This window comes from Microcaecilia unicolor, chromosome 9 (genome assembly GCF_901765095.1).
Source record: "Microcaecilia unicolor chromosome 9, aMicUni1.1, whole genome shotgun sequence".
NCBI lineage: Eukaryota > Metazoa > Chordata > Amphibia > Gymnophiona > Siphonopidae > Microcaecilia > Microcaecilia unicolor.
The window spans coordinates 38,452,770-38,470,961 of record NC_044039.1 but is presented as its reverse complement, the minus strand read 5'-3'; the positions used below and the strand labels follow the sequence as shown (position 1 = coordinate 38,470,961).

The 18,192-nt window shown below is 44.6% G+C and overlaps 1 protein-coding gene across 1 annotated transcript in view; it reads right to left on the bottom strand.

The window, feature by feature from the left end:
- Positions 1-13,749, bottom strand: part of USP18 (ubiquitin specific peptidase 18) — a 70,223-nt gene extending 56,474 nt beyond the window's left edge. The window contains exon 1 of the mRNA XM_030214904.1: positions 13,582-13,749. Coding sequence (XP_030070764.1) covers positions 13,582-13,749 — 168 coding nt within the window. The remainder of the gene's footprint in view (positions 1-13,581) is intronic.
- Positions 13,750-18,192: the final 4,443 nt, after the last annotated feature.

Here is an 18,192-nt window from a genome sequence, read left to right as displayed (position 1 = left end):
ATTAACGCCCGGTTACCGTGTGAGTCTTTACCGCTAGGTCAATGGCTGGCAGTAAGGTCTCAGACCCAAAATGGACACGCAGCAATTTTCATTTTGACGCACGTCCATTTTCGGCAAAAATTTTAAAAAGGCCTTTTTTACAGGCACACTAAAAAATGGATCGGCGTGCGCCCAAAACCCATGCCTACACTACCGCAAGTAATTTTTCAGCGTGCCTTTCTAAAAGGACCCCTTAGATTGTGAGCCCACTAGGGACAGAGAAAGTACCTGCATATAGGGGAAATTCTATATATGAAGCCTAAGCGCTGTTCTATAAGACACCTTAACAGTGCTTAGGCACTGGGGTTGTCCATAAAGTTAGGCGCAACCATTTGCACCAACGAAAACATGTGCAAATGACTTGTGCCTAAATTTACGTGCAGAGTTCCAATTAGGCAAGAAAAGTAAAAACCACTCCTATAGCCCACCCATGATCCTCCCATTTCCACACCTCCTTTTTTGAGCGTGAAGATCGACGCCTACATTTATGCACATACATAATAATAAAATCTAATTAGTGCTAACAATGGCTTGTTAAAAGCCAATTATTGGCACCAATTGGCTTGTTATTCAATTAAATTCCACGCACAAATTGGGAACGTGCCCAATTTTTGGTGGCTTTTATAGAATCAGGAGGATAATGTGTACAGCGCTGCACATATCTAATAGCACTATAGAAATGAGTAGTAGTATTAGTACTAGTAGTAGCAGAATGTAAAAAGGTAAGCATGGCCTTTAGATATGCCTTACAAAATCATCTAGGTGGGAGAGCTGTAAATGTTGCAATTTGGTACGTCCAAATTTCTGAAACTGCCAGCAGTTCTAAACATTTATTATTTATTTATTTGAGACACTTATATTCCCCATTATCCCAAACAAGATCAGGTTCAATGTGGCCAACATGAAACATTTGGAAAACGACCATGAACTTTGGAGACAGGAAGAGCGGTCTTAAACTTCTCAAGCTGATTTTATTGATTGTAGACTTGACACAGTACTATGTTTCGGCCACAGGCCTGCCTCAGGAGTCTACGGAATGTGCTTTGGAATATGGAAACTCAAGTGTATACTTGAAATGGTATGTCTGACGAACAACCTTCTGATCTGTGTTTGAAGTAAAAAAACTCTAATGTATGACTGTGCTGGATAGACAGGTAGTCTGGGCTTTAAAAAGACTGATCGGACGGCACAGTATAGTAGCAGCATAAAAAAAAGTTGGCTATCAAGGTGATTAATATAGTCTCTGTACTATATGCAGGTCTGAACCCAGATTGAGAGCTATGTAGAAAAGAATGTGAGGTCAGGTAATCCATCAGTTGAGATGACACCAAATCTTCCATCACCTTTACTAACAATGGTATGGAGGCCACTGGTCTATAATTGGAAACTTCACTCCTACTAGCCATGGGGTTAATCAGAATAGCAGTAAAAATTATACTGCCTTTACCTTTAGCAAAAAAAGCCCTGAGAGAGCATAAAGGACAGATCTGACGTGAGACAACGAATAAATAAATCCGAAGCAGTCTTCAGCAAATAACTGGGGCATGGATCCAATAAGTACATAAGTATTGCCATACTGGGACAGACCGAAGGTCCATCAAGCCCAGCATCCTGTTTCTAACTGTAGCCAATCCAGGTCAAAAGTACCTGGCAAGATCCCAAAACAGTACAATACATTTTATTCTGCCTATCCTAGAAATAACCACAATTTTTGTGTGGGGACTTTCCAGACAATACACTATGCAACTTTGTCCCAAACAACTATAACATTTTTTTGTAATCTTATTTTCTGTTACTCAGTATATATTTACTACAATCCTATAACCTTCTGTAGCAATAGCTTTCAAACGTTATCGTCTTTTTTTGATTTTTTGTAAGGGGATCATCAGATAATAATGCTGCTCTCACCATATGAACACAAGGTTCAATATTTTCAAATCCATCCAGGCAAAAATGGTTGAGGCGCAATCCTCATAGAACAACCCACATCAGTTTTTTTATATATAAATACTTATTCCTTATTTTTCAATAGATATTTTCCAGTGTTTTTTCTTTAAAGTTAAGAGTTTATGTTAACACTTATCTTTCATATTGGCACCATTCTTACAACAGGAGAACCTCCGCCAACATGGCCAAGTTTCGATATCTTCCTCAGGGAAGAGGTTCCCTGAAAAAACAGAATCAGAGTTGTATTTTTCATCTAATCCAATCTTGTACCATTTTAAACATGATAAACATATCTTTCCCCTATTAAATAATTTACTCACAGCTACAGAACAGTCCTGCTCAAGTTTTTAAAAAATGGCCGCGGTTTGTCGGTCCTAAATCATTAATTTAAATAGTCAACAGCTGATCGCAAAGTGTGCATTCTGATTGGTTGCACCAAAACATCTCTCATCCAATCATATAAGAGACCACCAGTCGAGCTCCGAATTAAGCCCTGCTGGATATAGAGTCTTTAATTGGAAAATCCACCGTTGCTCTTTGAAATTCAAAAGTTGATGCACATTTCCACCCTCTCATCCCAACTGTATATGATCCAAAATTCTCCATTTGATATCAGTGAGCAAATGTTGATGTTCCGTTCAGAGCTGTACCAACGGTGCTGTTATAACATTATTCTAAATTCTGGATTTATGCTCGTTCAACCGAGCCCGTGCTGATCTGCTCGATCTGCCAATGTATATTTTCTGGCAGGGACATATTATTGTATAAACTATATTATTTGTCAAGCAAGTGGTGTGAGAGCGCGCATAGATTGAAATACCATTCACCGGATGTTGCCACATAGGGCCTTCAATGGTCAAATCACACCATTGGCAGGATCCACATTTATAATGTCCCAGATCAACCTCTAGATTATCCAAATAATCTAATTGTTTATAGGTGAGAATCTCTCCTAGTGTTTATATTGTGACCAGGTACCCCTAGGTGCAGCCAAGGATAGAACAATCTCCTCCAGCCACAGGCTCCCGGTACAGTCAAGAAATAAATGTCCACCAGCAACTTCATAAGTACATAAGTACCGCCATACTGGGAAAAGACCAAGGGTCCATCAAGCTCAGCATCCTGTCTCCGACAGCGGCAAACCAAGGCTTCAAGAACCCGGCAACCCCCCCCCCCAAAAAAAAAAAAATATATAATAATGTTCAATGGACTTTTCCCTCAGGAATCTGTCCAAACCCCCTTTAAATTCTGTAAAGCCAGCTTCTGTCACTACATTTTCCGGCAACGAGTTCCAGAGTCTAACTACACGCTGAGTAAAGAAAAACTTTCTCCTGTTTGTTTAAATCTATCATATTCTAGCTTCATCTTGTGTTCCCTGGTTTTGTTGTTGTTTGAAAGTGTAAACAAACGCTTCACATCTGACCGCTCTAATCCGCTCATTATCTTGTAGACTTCTATCATATCACCCCTCAGCCGCCTTTTCTCCAAGCTGAAGAGCCCTAACCTTCTCAGCCTTTCCTCATAGGGAAGTCGTTCCATTCCCTTTATTATTTTTGTCGCCCTTCTCTGCACCTTTTCTAATTCCTTTATATCTTTTTTGAGATGCGGCGACCAGAATTGGACACAATACTCGAGGTGCAGTTGCACCATGGAGCGATACAATGGCATTATAACATCCTCGTGTTTGTTTTCCATCCCTTTCCTAATAATACTCAACATTCTGTGCGCTTTCTTAGCCGCCGCAGCACACTGAGCAGAGGTTTTTAACGACTTAGCCACGAAGACTCCCAGATCCCTTTCTAGGTCTGTAACTCCTAACGCAGAACCTTGCATGACATAGCTGTAATTTGGGTTCCTCTTACCCACATGCATCACTTTGCACGTGTCAACATTGACCTTCATCTGCCACTTGCACGCCCAATCCCCCAGTCTCGCGAGGTCCTCCTGTAATCTTTCACACTCCTCCTGCGACTTGACGACCCTGAATAATTTTGTGTCATCTGCTAATTTAATCTTAAGGACTTTAATCTTAAACTTCAATCTTAAGGACTTTATTCCATGCAGGTTTCTAGTAGGCCTGATACACAGTTCTAACAGCAGCATTCACCTTCCATCTTAAGCACATATAAGCGACCTGAAAGTGTGTGGCAAATAGTCCCCTTTCAGCAGTAGGCTATCAGCACATATCAGGATTCAATACAGGCTCACAGTCAGCTCCAGTCTGGGCTCTTTATCCAGTGCACAATAAACAGTAGTTCAATTCCAAATAGAAGCAGTTCATTCAGTTCATCATCACAATTAAATCACAAAGCAGCAGTTTCTACCTTCTACTCTCTTTACCTTCAGGAGGGGTTCCATACTTTAGGGATTTCTCATACCCCAAGGGATTCCCCTTTACATCGGCTTCACTGGTAGATTCAATACTTTAGGGACCTCTATTATCCAAGGGTTTTCAGCCTGCAAATACTTTTGGGACTTTTGCACACCCAAGGGATTTCACCCTGCATCTGCTTCACTCTACCCTCTTCTCTCCTTCTGCTTCTCTCCTCCCTGGGACTCCTTCCCACCTGCCTAATCAATCCCTGACTTCTGCTCTCACAACCAATCATTCTCCTTCCATTAGCTTCCCCCACACCCATACCAGCTGAGTTAAGCATTAGACTAATGATGAGCTCCTGCACACAGGGTTTCCTAATCTACACGTCCTGCCAGCTTACACCCATGTATTCCCCTATTGCAACTAGGAGTCCAGTCCGGGTTCTTCATCTCACCCCCTGGCTCCCTGCCTGCAATGCCTTCTGGGACTTGTATTTCAGACTGAAACTGCCTTAACCCAACTATCCTGGATGTGACTCTATCACAATATATAAAAAAAACTGATGTGGGTTGATCTATGAGGATTTGCGCCTCAACCATTTTTGCCTGGATGGATTTGGAAATATTGAACCTTGTGTTCATATGGTGAGAGCAGCATTATCATGATCCCCTTACAAAAAATAAAAAAAGACGATTATGTTTGAAAGCTATTGCTACAGAAGGTTATAGGGTTGTAGTAAATATATACTGAGTAACAGAAAATAAGATTACAAAAAATGTTATAGTTGTTTGGGACAAAGTTGCATAGTATAGCCTAGAAATAAGCAATGGATTTTCCCCAAGATCATTTAAATAATGGTCTTCCACAAAAAGGCAAACTTTTCTTTCTAACCCTTCAGCAATGTCTCTCACAAGTATTATAAACAGAATCAGCCCTAGTACCGACCCATAAGACCCTCCACTACTCACCTTCCTTTCGTCCGCGTGGATTCCATTTAACACCACCCTCTGTCACCTGTCGGTCAACTAGTTTCCAAGCCAGTTCACCACTTTGGGTCCTATGTTCATCCCTCTCAGTTTATTCATGAGTCTTTTATGAGGAATCATATCAAAGGCTTTGTGAAATCCAAGTAGATTACATCTAGTGCATATCCTTCATCCAGTTCTTTGGTCACTCGGTCAAAGTAATCAACTAGATTCATTTGGCACGATTTTCCTTTGGTAAAGGATGAATCCTGTGCTTTATGTTTTTGGTTTGCCCATCCATCAATGACACCTGACAACATATATGGGCATTGGAGCCGACTCTGTGGGTGCTATGGGTGCTCGAGCACCCCCAATATTGAGATAATTCCTTGTATGTGTCCAGGGAGGGGTTATTTTCATTGGGCTTAGCACCCCCAATAATTTTGAAAAGTTGGCTCCTATGTATATGGGAACTCATGGACAGAAGAATAAACCAAAAATCATAAGTTTGGAGTGCTGGGCATCCTTTACTGGCAAAGACTGAGGACTGTCATCACAGAGGAGCCCATTTCCTCAGCCCTGACTATTCCTAGGGTTCTGTAGTCCTCCTACAGTAGCAAGGGTAAGGCAGAGTCTGGCACTTCTCTTCCTCTGTCCAGAGCAGGGGCAGTACATCTTGCCTTCCTGGTGCCCCCCCTCCCTTGCAGTGTCTTCAATCTGAGCAACTGCCAGTATATCTGCAGTTCTGCAGAGCAACCCAGTCCGGAAGAAGGTAAAACCCAGATCCTCTGGATCCTCAGAGTACCACCTTAAAAACGGATTACTATTTTGTTTAGAGTGCAGGAGTCCTTCTCCAAAGAAGGGAGGGAGTTTTCTTGCTCCAGCACTTATTCGCACTGTTTTCCCCCAGAAGGGACGCATCCCCCTGGATCCAGCACTCATTCCCCCCAGAAGGGTCCTATCACCCTGGATCCAGCACTATTTTCTCCCAGAAGGGCTACATACAACCGGATCCAGCACTTATTCCCCCCAGAAGAGCTCCTTCCCCCTGGATCCAGCATCCATTCACCTCCAAAATTGCTGCAAGTACCTGGATCCAGCACCGTTTTCACTCAGAAGGGCTGCATCCACCTGGATCTAGCACTTATTCCCCTGAGAATGGCTTCCTCCTGGATCCAGCACTCATCCGCTTCCAAAATTGCTGCATCTACCAGGATCCAGCACTGTTTTCACTCAGAAGGGCTGCTTCCACCTGGATCCAGCATTCATTCCCTTCAGAAGGGCCCTATCCCCCTGTATCCAGAACTGCTTTCTCTCAGAATAGCTGCATTGTCCTGGATCCAGCACTCATTGTCCCCAGAAAGGCCCTACCCCCCTGGATCCAGAACTCATCCCCACCCCCCCCCCAGAAGGGCCCTACCCCCTGGATCCAGCACTCATTCCCCCCAGAAGGGCTCAATCCCCCTAGATCTAGCACTCATTGTCCCCAGAAAGGCCCTACCCCCATGGATCCAGAACTCATTGTCCCCAGAAGGGCCCTACCCCCTGAATCCAGAACTGCTTTCTCCCAGAATGGCTGAATTCCCCTGGAAACAAGTCAGAAGAGAATCCACAGGCATGGAGAACTCAACGAAGTCCCACGGATAAACACAATACAGCAAGGCAGTGGGTAAAAAACCAGGAGTGCCAGAGTAGAGATGAACCAAACTTTATTAATCAATATAATGACTCGACACAACGTTGTGTTTCAGCCAAAAGGCCTACATCAGGAGTCTCAATTCTGAAGTGAAGAAAAATAGCGATGATCCAGATTGAAGCAATGCTGGAAACTGAAGTCTGCTTTACAGTGGTCTTGAGAAAGACCTTTGTTCTAAAATGTTAGCCGGATCACTCGCCTGAGTGTCTTGGCTGTAAAACTGAAGAAACAGCTGATGTTTGGTGACGTCAGACTCACAGAAACAGAACGAAGCCTTACGCGGGAAAAGACAGAGGACCTTGGCTGGCAGGGGTTGGGGTCCCCCACCAGCAAAGGTAGGCAACGACTGCAGCGGCGGGGGAGGGTTGGCGGCGGGAGGGAGGGGTTGAGAGGGTCATCAGCAGGGGGGTCGAAGTTGGTGGTGGTGGCAGCGGCGCCGGGGGGAGGGGCTAAAATGTGCCCCCCTCACCTCGGGCTCTAGACCCCCCTCCCGCCGAAGTCTGGCTACGCCCCTGGTTTAACCTACAGTGGGATGAGCTTTAACAGTAAATGCCTTGTCTTAAGGCAAAAAATACTACTGTTATAACATAAACAAGTCTAGAATCACATGGCAAATTAAAATGGCATGATTTATAGATATGAATGTGAAAAACTGGGCAGTAAATCAAAGCCTTTCGTAAACATTTTGCTCAATGTTGTGTGTGGCACCTTCACAGGAGGATACATTTTCTTTAGGTTAACCCAAAAAATGCAGAGGGAGGGATGGTTCCATTAGTTAAAGAGGAAGAGGAGTACACAATAAATAATAACTTCAGGTGATTGAACCCAGAAGCTGCAATGAAAAGCCTGCTTGTGAGGAGCTGGCCAGAAGATTCCAGGGCAGAAACAAACACATAGAAGGCACTCATAAAGCTTGGGACCAGGAAAGCTCTGTCTTCCTGTGGTGACCTACACACTTATCTGTAATCCTAAGGAAAGCGATGTAATAAAAACCATAAATCCCATTACGAAGATGCTGGGAAACAAGAGTGCAGACTTCAATTTAAACTTTTTGTTTGATAAAAAGAAACAGATGACGTGTGTGTATGACTATTAGGTACAATCGCTACAGCGAATATTACGCCACGACTTAAAACCGTAACAGTTATTTTCTTCATAGAGAACAAGATTTCCTGGATTGTACAATAAGAATGTATCCAGATGTCTCTAAGACTACACAAAAGAAAAGACAAAGAGTTTCTTAAATTGCGCCCGAAAGCTTTGCAATTAGGCGCATTATATTGGTTGAACTTTCCCTGTAAATGTGTCTTAAAGTTAAACTCTAGTAAATATGTATTCTTTGCAGTGGCGTACCAAGGGGGGGTGGTGGGGGCAGTCCGCCCCGGGTGCACGCTGCTGGGGGGTGCCGCGGCACGCGCCTGCTCCAAGTTCGCTAAATTTCGTCTCTCATTCGCTGCAGCTCCCTCTGCCCCGGAACAGGTTACTTCCTGTTCCGGGGCAGAGGGAGCTGCAGCGAAGCGAAGTTTAGCGAACTCGGAGCAGGTGCGCGCCGCAGCACCCCCCCCAGCGGCGTGCACCCGGGGGGGGGTGTCATTTCGCCGGAGGGGGGGAAGGTGTCATTTAGCGGGGGGGGGGGGGGGCGCATTGGCGTTCCGCCCCGGGGTGCCATCCAGGCCAGGAATGCCACTGATTCTTTGAACCTAAACAGTTAAACTCTTTTTTGGAGGCTAAGCTGGCTGAAAGTCACCCATGTTACAACCAAGGGCAATAATAACTTCAACTCTGTAATAAGTATTAATACTCCTGGGTGCTCTTCTCAGTCACCTTTTTCAATCATAGAAGCTATTAGGTACCGCATACAGTTCAAGCTTCTCCTACTAACCTACAAATGCACTCAATCTGCAGCCCCTCACTACCTCTCTACCCTTATCTCCCCTCACTACCTCTCTACCCTTATCTCCCCGTACGCTCCTACCCGAAACCTCCGCTCACAGGACAAATCACTCCTCTCTGTTCCCTTCTCCACCATTGCCAACTCAAGGCTCCGCTCTTTCTGCCTTGCCTCTCCCTATGCTTGGAACAAACTCCCTGAGCCCATACGCCAAGCCCCCTCCCTGCCCATCTCTTCAATGTCACCTTCGGCACCTAACCATTTCACCTCTATCCAGGAAATCTAGACTGCCCCCAATTTGACTGCACATTTCGTCCTTTAGATTGTAAGCTCCTTCGAGCAGGGACTGTCCTTCTTTGTTAAACTGTACAGCGCTGCGTAACCCTAGTAGCACTTTAGAAATGTTAAGTAGTAGTAGTAGTAGTTATTCTATGTTCTCAGTTTACCTTAAATATTGTGTAATGCCTCCAAATTGTGGACTAAAGATGAGTAAATAGATCAATATTTTGAAACTATTTATGTAAACCCAAGTTCCTGTACTAATTATTGACTTAAATCATCTTTTTCTATTTCAAGATTTGTACTTGAAGTAAAATGTAAATTCAATAAATAAAATAATGATTAATAAACCCATAACAGTTATTATAGAGCTCCTGAAGTTCCCAAGTGTATTTTAACGTTGACTGGTCATATCTATATTAATATAGCACAAACTTTAGACCTGCACTGGATACAGTAAGACTATACATTCACGGTGCATGATGAGCAGATGTACAATCTAGTTCAAACAGTGTAACAGTCATATATATTAATTTTGATGTTAGCATTTAGTAAATGAGTTCTCATTCTTTCCCTCCGACATAGAAAAGACAAGCGGAGGTCTGGCATTATTTACATTTATTAGCGCTGGACTATTCTCATACTTGATCATAATGTAGACTTTTTTTTTAACTTCAATTGGCTTGATCTCATCGCAGTAAGCAGAATCTCACACAAGTAAATCCAACATATTAAAAAAAAAATCAAATATACTTGCCTGGTTACAACTGAACTTGAAATATTTTCTTGCTATGCCGAGCCTATGCAAACTTTCCAATAACTTACCACCAGCTCCTTAATTTCTAAAGTGTTTTTAGAGTATTTTTTAGCAGCAAACGCAGTATCAGCGCTTCAGACTAACAAAGGTTGCAGCGCCCTGCACAGTGCAGCAGAGAAGCAAATCTGCCCCACCACGAGCCGGCTTGGAAATGACACCCGGGCTTTAATCCACCGGCGCATGCGCAACCGCGCTCACTCCTTGACTAAGGTTTCATTTCTCAGGGCTGCAACTCGGAAAGTACTCGAAAGTGAAACTTAAGAAGCTCCATTGCTCCGGCTTTTCTGTGCACGCGCTGTTTACTTTAGGGCCAGACATTCCAAACTTACCGGGCTTGTTAAGGTTGTATTTTGACTGGTTTTAGACGGTTTTGCGCGTACGTTATCGCGTTCAAACAAAGGGTTTTGGCGCTGCATTTAGCGTTCGCAGACGTATTAAAGTGAGCTCAGTGGTTTGCAGACACTCATGTGTTGTTGTTGTTTTTCTTTATTGGGTATTTTACTGTTGTTCAGACAGTGTTCTTATATTTTTGTTTATATCTACACACATGTAACATGTAGTTTATTTATTTATTTAATACATTTGTATCCCTGCACTTCCCCACACAGGGCAGGTTCAATGCGGCTTACAAAGTAAATATCATTACAAAGTCATGTAAGGAGAATATTACTCACTGTAGTAAACATAGCTATAAAAAGGCCTTAAGAATAAGTGAGTGAACATGGAAGGGTGCAAAAAGATAGGAATAAGGAAAAGGAATGGGAGGGGTGTGGTGTAGGGAAGGTGGTGAAGAAAAGACTAGGGGATAAGCATGAAGGAGAATTGGGAGACAAGGACAAGGGACGGTGTAAAAGCCAGATCTGCGGGATCCTCCGGATCTAAGTACTACCTTAAGCGGTTGTTTGTTTTGACGGACGCTCCTTTGTTTTGACGGCCGCAGCGATCACCGGGATTCCGCTGTATCCGGTTTTTACACCGTCCCCATACAGACGTTTCCAAAACAGCAACTCAAAGCAGTACCATCTGGGACTGCAAGAGCACAGTCTTCCTTGGACTTAGGTTGTGCTAATTTTTATTCATTGTTCTATATCATACAGATGGCAGATTTCAGTGAGAATATTCTTTTTCCTGATCGGTTCATCTTAACTGGCTGTAATCTGCCTTGTAAAGCCTGGTGTTTATAAAGACGATGGAATATATAGACATTAAATTGAAGTAGAATTAAACTCTCCTTTTATTGAGTTTCATCTGTTTTGTAGATAGTATGGGGGCTCGCCCCGCCCCTTTTAAGGTGGACGAGATTGTGCGCAAATGGGAGGGTCAGGGAGAATAATGAATAATGTCCTGAGTTAAATACCATACACAGAGAAAACAAAAAAAAACATTAGGAGGTTAGATGTAAAATGTTCATATGTATATGACTACCAAAAGAAAAATGACGTTTTAAAATGTTGGCGATCGAATCCGGGAAGATCCCGAGGATCCCGCTGTATCCGGTTTTTACACCGTCCCACAAGGACAAGATGTAGTGATCATCAGGAGTCATATGGGTGGGTTAATAAGGTTAATTCGGGACGTTAGGGTAAGCTTGCTTGAAGAGATTTAGAAAATTAATAAAACATTTGAACCAAAAAAATTAGCTTATTAGTATTCAACGAAGCAGTCCAAAGGGAGCACCTACTTGTAACGTTTAAAATTTTCTGGCAGGTCCGAGGTGTAAAAGGGCAGCTTCTCTGTAGAGTGATCTGCAGCACTTTTCATGTGCAGCATATATCATATGATTGTGCGTGCCTGGAACAGTAGTGTAACCTAAAAAAAAATAAAATGAAGAGTGTTCTGGTTGCTATACACAAAATATAACAAGCAAAAATGACAACAACAACAACAACAAAAAAAAGTAACAAACAAGAATAGTCCATGAACGTTCACATATGGCGTCCATGACGCATGCATAGTAATAATTGGCTTTACAGCGGGTTTCTCATGAGGTTCCCAGACTACCGCAGACACTTCTAACACACGCCTAGGACGCACACCTCTACGGCAGGGTCCAAAGAGCAGTTGTTGCATTTTTCAAGCCTGAGCATGTGCAGGGTATCGACTCTTACTGTGAGAATATTTTGTGCATGTGCCAGACGCTTTCCCTACCAAACTGCACACAGCTTTTCTGCGCATCGTATATGCATGAAAATTCCTTTGAGCATCGCTCGCTATTCCTCATTCATACCCTCATGATCAAAAGCCCCGCGCTGTTCCAAACCGCTCTAAACTAGCGCTGGAAATGCGCAGGCCGCTATTACACCTATGATCAGAGATAATGCATGCAAATTTAAGCAGCACAATTATCTCTGATCATGGGGTAGAAGTGCGGGCGAATTGTGCCAAGCATGCGCTCAGCACAATCCTCCTGCACTTGTTTGATAGGTCTGGGCTGTCAAAAGCACAAACCTGTCAAACAGGAGCTGGAGGTCCATGGGACCACCAGGCCCTGACTACCCCTGCCCTGAGCAACAGGGGCTGGAGGTCCGGTGGACCTCTGGTCCTCCTGACGCTCCCATCCCCCCAGGTTCAGGGAGGGCTGGAGATCCGGTGGGTCTCCAGCCCCCCCCAAACCCCCAGAAAAAGACTCCCTGGTGGTCCGGTGGTTGCCGCCAGTCAACCCCCTCCCAGCGAGCAACAGGGGTGGGCGGACCTCCAGCCCACCCCAACTCCCAGAGTTGTCTGCCGCCGAATCCCTGGTAAAAATAACCCCGAACCCCCTCCCGGCCCCCCTACTTTAGTTGGAGGAGGGACGCAGCCTGCCTCCCTACTCTTCCTTCGACGCCGCAAAATGGTGGCGCCCAGCCCTGCCCAGTGCATCCTGGGAAGCGCTGGGTGGGGCTACACACCATATAAGGGAGCTATTACTGACGACTTTTGAGCATCAGCCCGATAGTTTACACTTTTGGAAGGGTGCTGGAGGGAAGGAGGATGGAATTTCAGATCCTCAGTTTCTATTTCTCTTGTATTGCCATAACAATCATATCAGTTGTAAGATCTATCCTCCCCCTTTAGAAAGATTTTTAAAAGAGGATGAAGAATGTGCAAAAAAAATGTGTGAATGGACTAGCTATAGTCAAAGCTTGGCGCTGGTGCTGGCAATTTTCAGACTCACTATTTAACTTCTTTTTGTGTCTGTATAAGAAAACAGATGCATAGGAGTTTTGAAATTGTGATGTACATATTATGAGTTTGGGGACTTCATTTGTTGCTGTAATGCAAATAAAGACAATTGAAGTTTAAAAGGTAAAGGTAGGCCCTTGTATGCAAATACCAAGTCATGAACGACTTACAGGCGTGCCACTTGGGTGATGGTTTCATGGCAGACTATTAGCAGGGTGGATTGCCATTGTCTTCCTCAGGGCTCGATGTTCAAAACTCTGGTGCTAGAAAAATACATCAGGTCAGCGCGTCAGACCAATTCCCTAATGCTCAATGTTAATGAGATGCAAATATAGGCGCGCGCTCATAACATTGAGTATTAGGGAGTTGTTTAGCAGTAAGGGGGAGGATGGTGCTTGGTGCATGCGCTCAAGAGTTGTGTGTTAAGCTAGCGTTCTGGTAAGGAAGAGGATGGGAAGGAGAGCCCACCTGAGATGCAAGGCTGCCAGCGTCACCAGTCTCCTCATTCCTTTCCCAGGCACTGGCGGCCCCTCCGCCACCATCTGCTTTCACCTCTTCCTGGCCGAAGGGAGCCTGAAGGGAGCCCGCCTGAGATGCAAGGGTGCCAGCAACACCGGTCTTCCCGTTCGTCTCCATGACTCAGCACAACCCTAATGCCAGCTCCGAGCTGGTGTAGGATTGATGGCAGAAAGAGCTCCCTTGTTTGGCGCGCTGTCCGCTGAGCAATGGGGAGGAATAGGACGTGACCTAATCAGCATACATTTGCATATTTGTGCTGTGAGTCAGCAAGCTCGTTGGTTCATGCGCTTGCTGGCTCTCAGAATTCTGTGCTAGCAAATGCAGTCGCTAGTCCAGCGCTAATAGCCTCTAGCACCAACATTTGCTTCTGAGCATCAGGGCCTCAGTCGTGGGGATGACAGTAGAAAAGATGCAAGGTTCATTTTCTGCTTATCTCCCATTGCTGTTGCAAGAAGGCAGATTTTTTTAATTTACTCTCTAACTTTACCATCAGATCCCCATTGCTATCTTGTCACAAGCCTTTCTTGAATCCAAATGCTAATTTCTCTTTTATCATCTTCACTGAGAAACTGTTTCATGCCTTCACAAGAAATATTTCCTTACATCACACTTGGGAGATTCACACATGCTAATTGGACACCATTTGATGTCTGTTACTATCTGCTCAATATTTAAATGCAGCATCTAGTATGTATTTATTATTTATTTATTTGGATTTTGCTCACACCTTTTTCAGTAGTAGCTCAAGGTGAGTTACATTCAGGTACTCTGGATATTTCTCTGTTCCAGGAGGGCTCACAATCTAAATTTGTACCTGAGGGAATGGAGGGTTAAGTGATTTGCCCAAGATCACAAGGGGCAGCAGTGGGATTTGAACCAGCCACCTCTGGATTGCAAGACCAGTGCTCTAACCACTAGGCCACTCCTCCTCTACACATATGGATTTTTAGTGGTGCTACATGTATACTGTGTGTCACTGAAAATACATGTGTAAGTGTGCACATACTGATGAACATACTGTACATGCATAGCTGATGAATATTGATGCCTCAGCATGTAAGCTATATGCAAGGGCAACAAATATGGTGCTTATGCTTACAGTTTATGTATTTGGCCCAGATGCTCCAATTTATACCTAGTTTTGCCATGCTCAGACAAAATGCATAAGTTAGACTTATAGGTACCCATTATTGCGTACATATGAACTTACACTAGGATTCTGTAATGGCAGATAGATCGCCATTATATAATTTGCGCTCAGCGCACGTCATCCCTGCACCTAAATGTCAGTGTAATTTTTAAAAATTTACCTGCCATTGTAAAATACTGTAGGCGTTTAGGCATGTAAATGATAGTATTCTGTAACCTGCATGCCTAATTGCCTGACACCCCCCCCCCCACGCCCCCTTAAAGTTGTGCACTCTGGAATTTGAGCATGCAATGTGTAGAATAGTGACTACGGGCAGTTGCACGCATGACTGCTAATTCGTGCCAGTTAAGGACAATTGTAGCCAACAATTGTCTGTTAATGCCAATTAACAGCCAATTGTTGAATTAAGTTCCACACACAGATTACCTTTTTGTATAAAGTACATGAACAACTTTGCCTGCTAACCCCCTAATTCTATAAAAGTCATCAATTTGGGCGCGTGCTCAATTTGCTTTTAATTAAATAACAAGCTTTTTAACAAGCAATTATTGGCACTAATTAGATTTAATTGGAATTTATGCACATAAATGTAGGCGCTGGATCTGCACCTACATTTTACACACAAATAAAAATGGGATTGCGAAAATAGGAGGGTTATGGGCGGAATGGGGGCATTCCTAGCAATTACATGCATTGTTATAGAATAAGGGGGGATATGCGCCTAATTTAGGCATGTACATTTGCACTGTGTTTCAGTTGATGCAAATGGCCGCATCTAAAGTTAGGTTAGATTCCTGGGCTATTCTGTAAATTGCGCCTAACTTTAAGCATGGGTTATAGAATAGCTCTTTTTCAGCACCCTTTATAGAATTCACTCCTAAGCATAAAGGTGGACATCCATCTTTACAAAGTTTGGGGGTTAGTATACAAAATTTGAACTGAATCCATTCCCACGCATACCTCATCTGACAGACCACAATATGTAACCAAATAATCTGGTAATTTTAACCTTCCTGGTTAATTTGTCCTCATTAATTTTTCAAACCCCACTCTGGCTCAATCCTCTCTCCACCCACTTTGGGCTCAGGTCCACGTAAAGCTGGCTATCTGGCTACACTATTCTTTCCAAGTGGTACAAATTTGGAAGAGCTTGTGATGGCAACCTTCCTATTTTGCTTTTCACAAGCATTTACATTTATTGTTTAATCTTATAAACATCTGACTCAACAGCATCGTTAAGTTTATTTGTTAAGTACTGCTTTTGTTTTTCTTAGTTATGCTGTTTAGGGACACAGAGAGACAGAGTTGTGCCCGGGGCAGAGCCACCACAGCCACTGCTGTTGCCCCCCTACTTGGGATGCAGCCGCCACCCCCCACTCGTGATGCAACTGCTGCTGCTGCCGCCTCACTCGCTCAGGCCACCACTGCCCCCCCCCTGCCTTCCTGCATCACTGTGTCTTCTCCTCCCTGGCCTCCAAGGGGGGTTTGGCGCCAGGGTCTGTCTCTCTGCTGCTCTTGTGTGCCGGGACCAGTTGATCGCGTTAATGCAATCACCCAGGTCCCGACAGGAGCAGGAGAGAGACAGACCCCGGTGCCAGGCAGGGGAAGTTTTGCCCCACCCCCACCCCCCAGGCCCTGATGCTGTTTCCCGGTGACTGACTGGTTGATCTTAATGTAAATCACTTAGGACCTGTTGTGGGAATAAACAGGTTAGAAATGCTTGAGATTAGATCAGGGTTCGCAACCCAGCCCTCGGGGTAGTAAATTTAAAACGAATCAGACAAAAATTTTCTTCACTCAACGTGTAAACTCTGGAATTCATTGCCAGACAATGTGGTACAGGTAATTAGCTTAGCAGAGTTTTAAAAAGGTTTGGACGGCTTCCTAAAGGAAAAGTCCATAGACCATTATTAAATTGGACTTGGGAAAAATCCACTATTTCTGGGATAAGCAGTATAAAATGTTTTGTACGTCTTTGGGATCTTGCCAGGTATTTGTGACCTGGATTGGCCACTGTTGGAAACAGGATGCTGGGCTTGATGGACCTTTGGTCTGTCCCAGTGTGGCAATACTTATGTACTTATATGATACACCTAGCCAGTCAGATTTTCAGCATACCCACCAGTGGTGTTCCTAGCCTGTTCACCATCTGGGGTGGGTCGCCACTGCGCACCCCCTGGCGCGTCACACCCCTCCGAAGCACATCACCCCCCCAACGTGCCACCTACCCCGAAGCGCATCACCAGACCTTTCCTCCCAGCAAGGGTGTGTGTGAAACAGGCACATGACTGTCGGCTTTTCTGGTCCCCTGCCCCGGAACAGGAAGTAACGTTGGAGGGGTAGGGGACCAGCAGAGCCGACAGCCGCGCACCTGCTCTGTGCACCCCCTTACTGCCTGCATCTGGAGCAGACCCCCCCCCCCCCGCCCTTGGAATGTTACTGATACCCACTTTGAATATACATGATAAATTTGCATGAATTATCTCCATTGTATGCAAGTCTATTTCATGCATATTAATTTTGAATATCCTGAAAACCTGACTGGCTAGGTGTGTCCCAAAGACTGGGTTGAGAACCACTGGATTAGTGATATTTGAAAAATTGCTTCCAGGGTACCTGTTGGTTAAGTGGACTTTCCATTAAGATTTGCTATATATGCACTTGAGTGTTTTCATAACATCATGGATCTAGCCTTTCCCACCGGAGAGTAAGAAGGTGCAGCACATTTTAGATTTAGTAGATTTGTAATCTCTGTATTTTGCACAGTACAAGATGAAATGCACCCATGTTTCTTTTTCTTTAGTATTGCACTGTAAGCAGGGTCTGGCTTCTTGGAGCTTCCAGTTCAGTTTTGGTCTGCATATTTCTAATTTATGGAAACACTAGTAAGAAAGGCCCGTTTCTGAGGCCAATGAAACGGGTGCTAGCAAGGCCATTTCCTTCCCACCCCCTCCCCTTTTTCGTGGACTTACCCTCCGTGCTTCAGGGTCGTGGGCTTCCCCTTCCCCCTCCGCAGTGCCACGTAGAGAGTGGCTGGCTGGCTGCCTCGCTGCCTCCGACCTTCTGCCTGCCTGCCTGCCTGCCTCACTCCCTCCGTTGGTCGGGGCTGGCTGGCTGGCTCATTGGCTCCGTCGCTGCCTGGGTGCCTCACGTAGTGTTGCAGATCGATGTGTGCCCCGCCCTTGCGTCAAACGTGATGACGTCGAGGGCGGAGCGATGCAATTGGTTAACTGTCATTGCTCCACCCTCGATGTCATCACGTTTGTCGCAAGGGCGGGGCAAACAGGCATGGGGAGAAATTCCAATCTCTGCCACCTCAGGGAACATTCCGATCGCTGCCACCTCAAAAACCAGAAGTTGCAGCACTTCATTAGAACGTTGAGGTAGCGAATTATGTGCGGAAGGGGCGT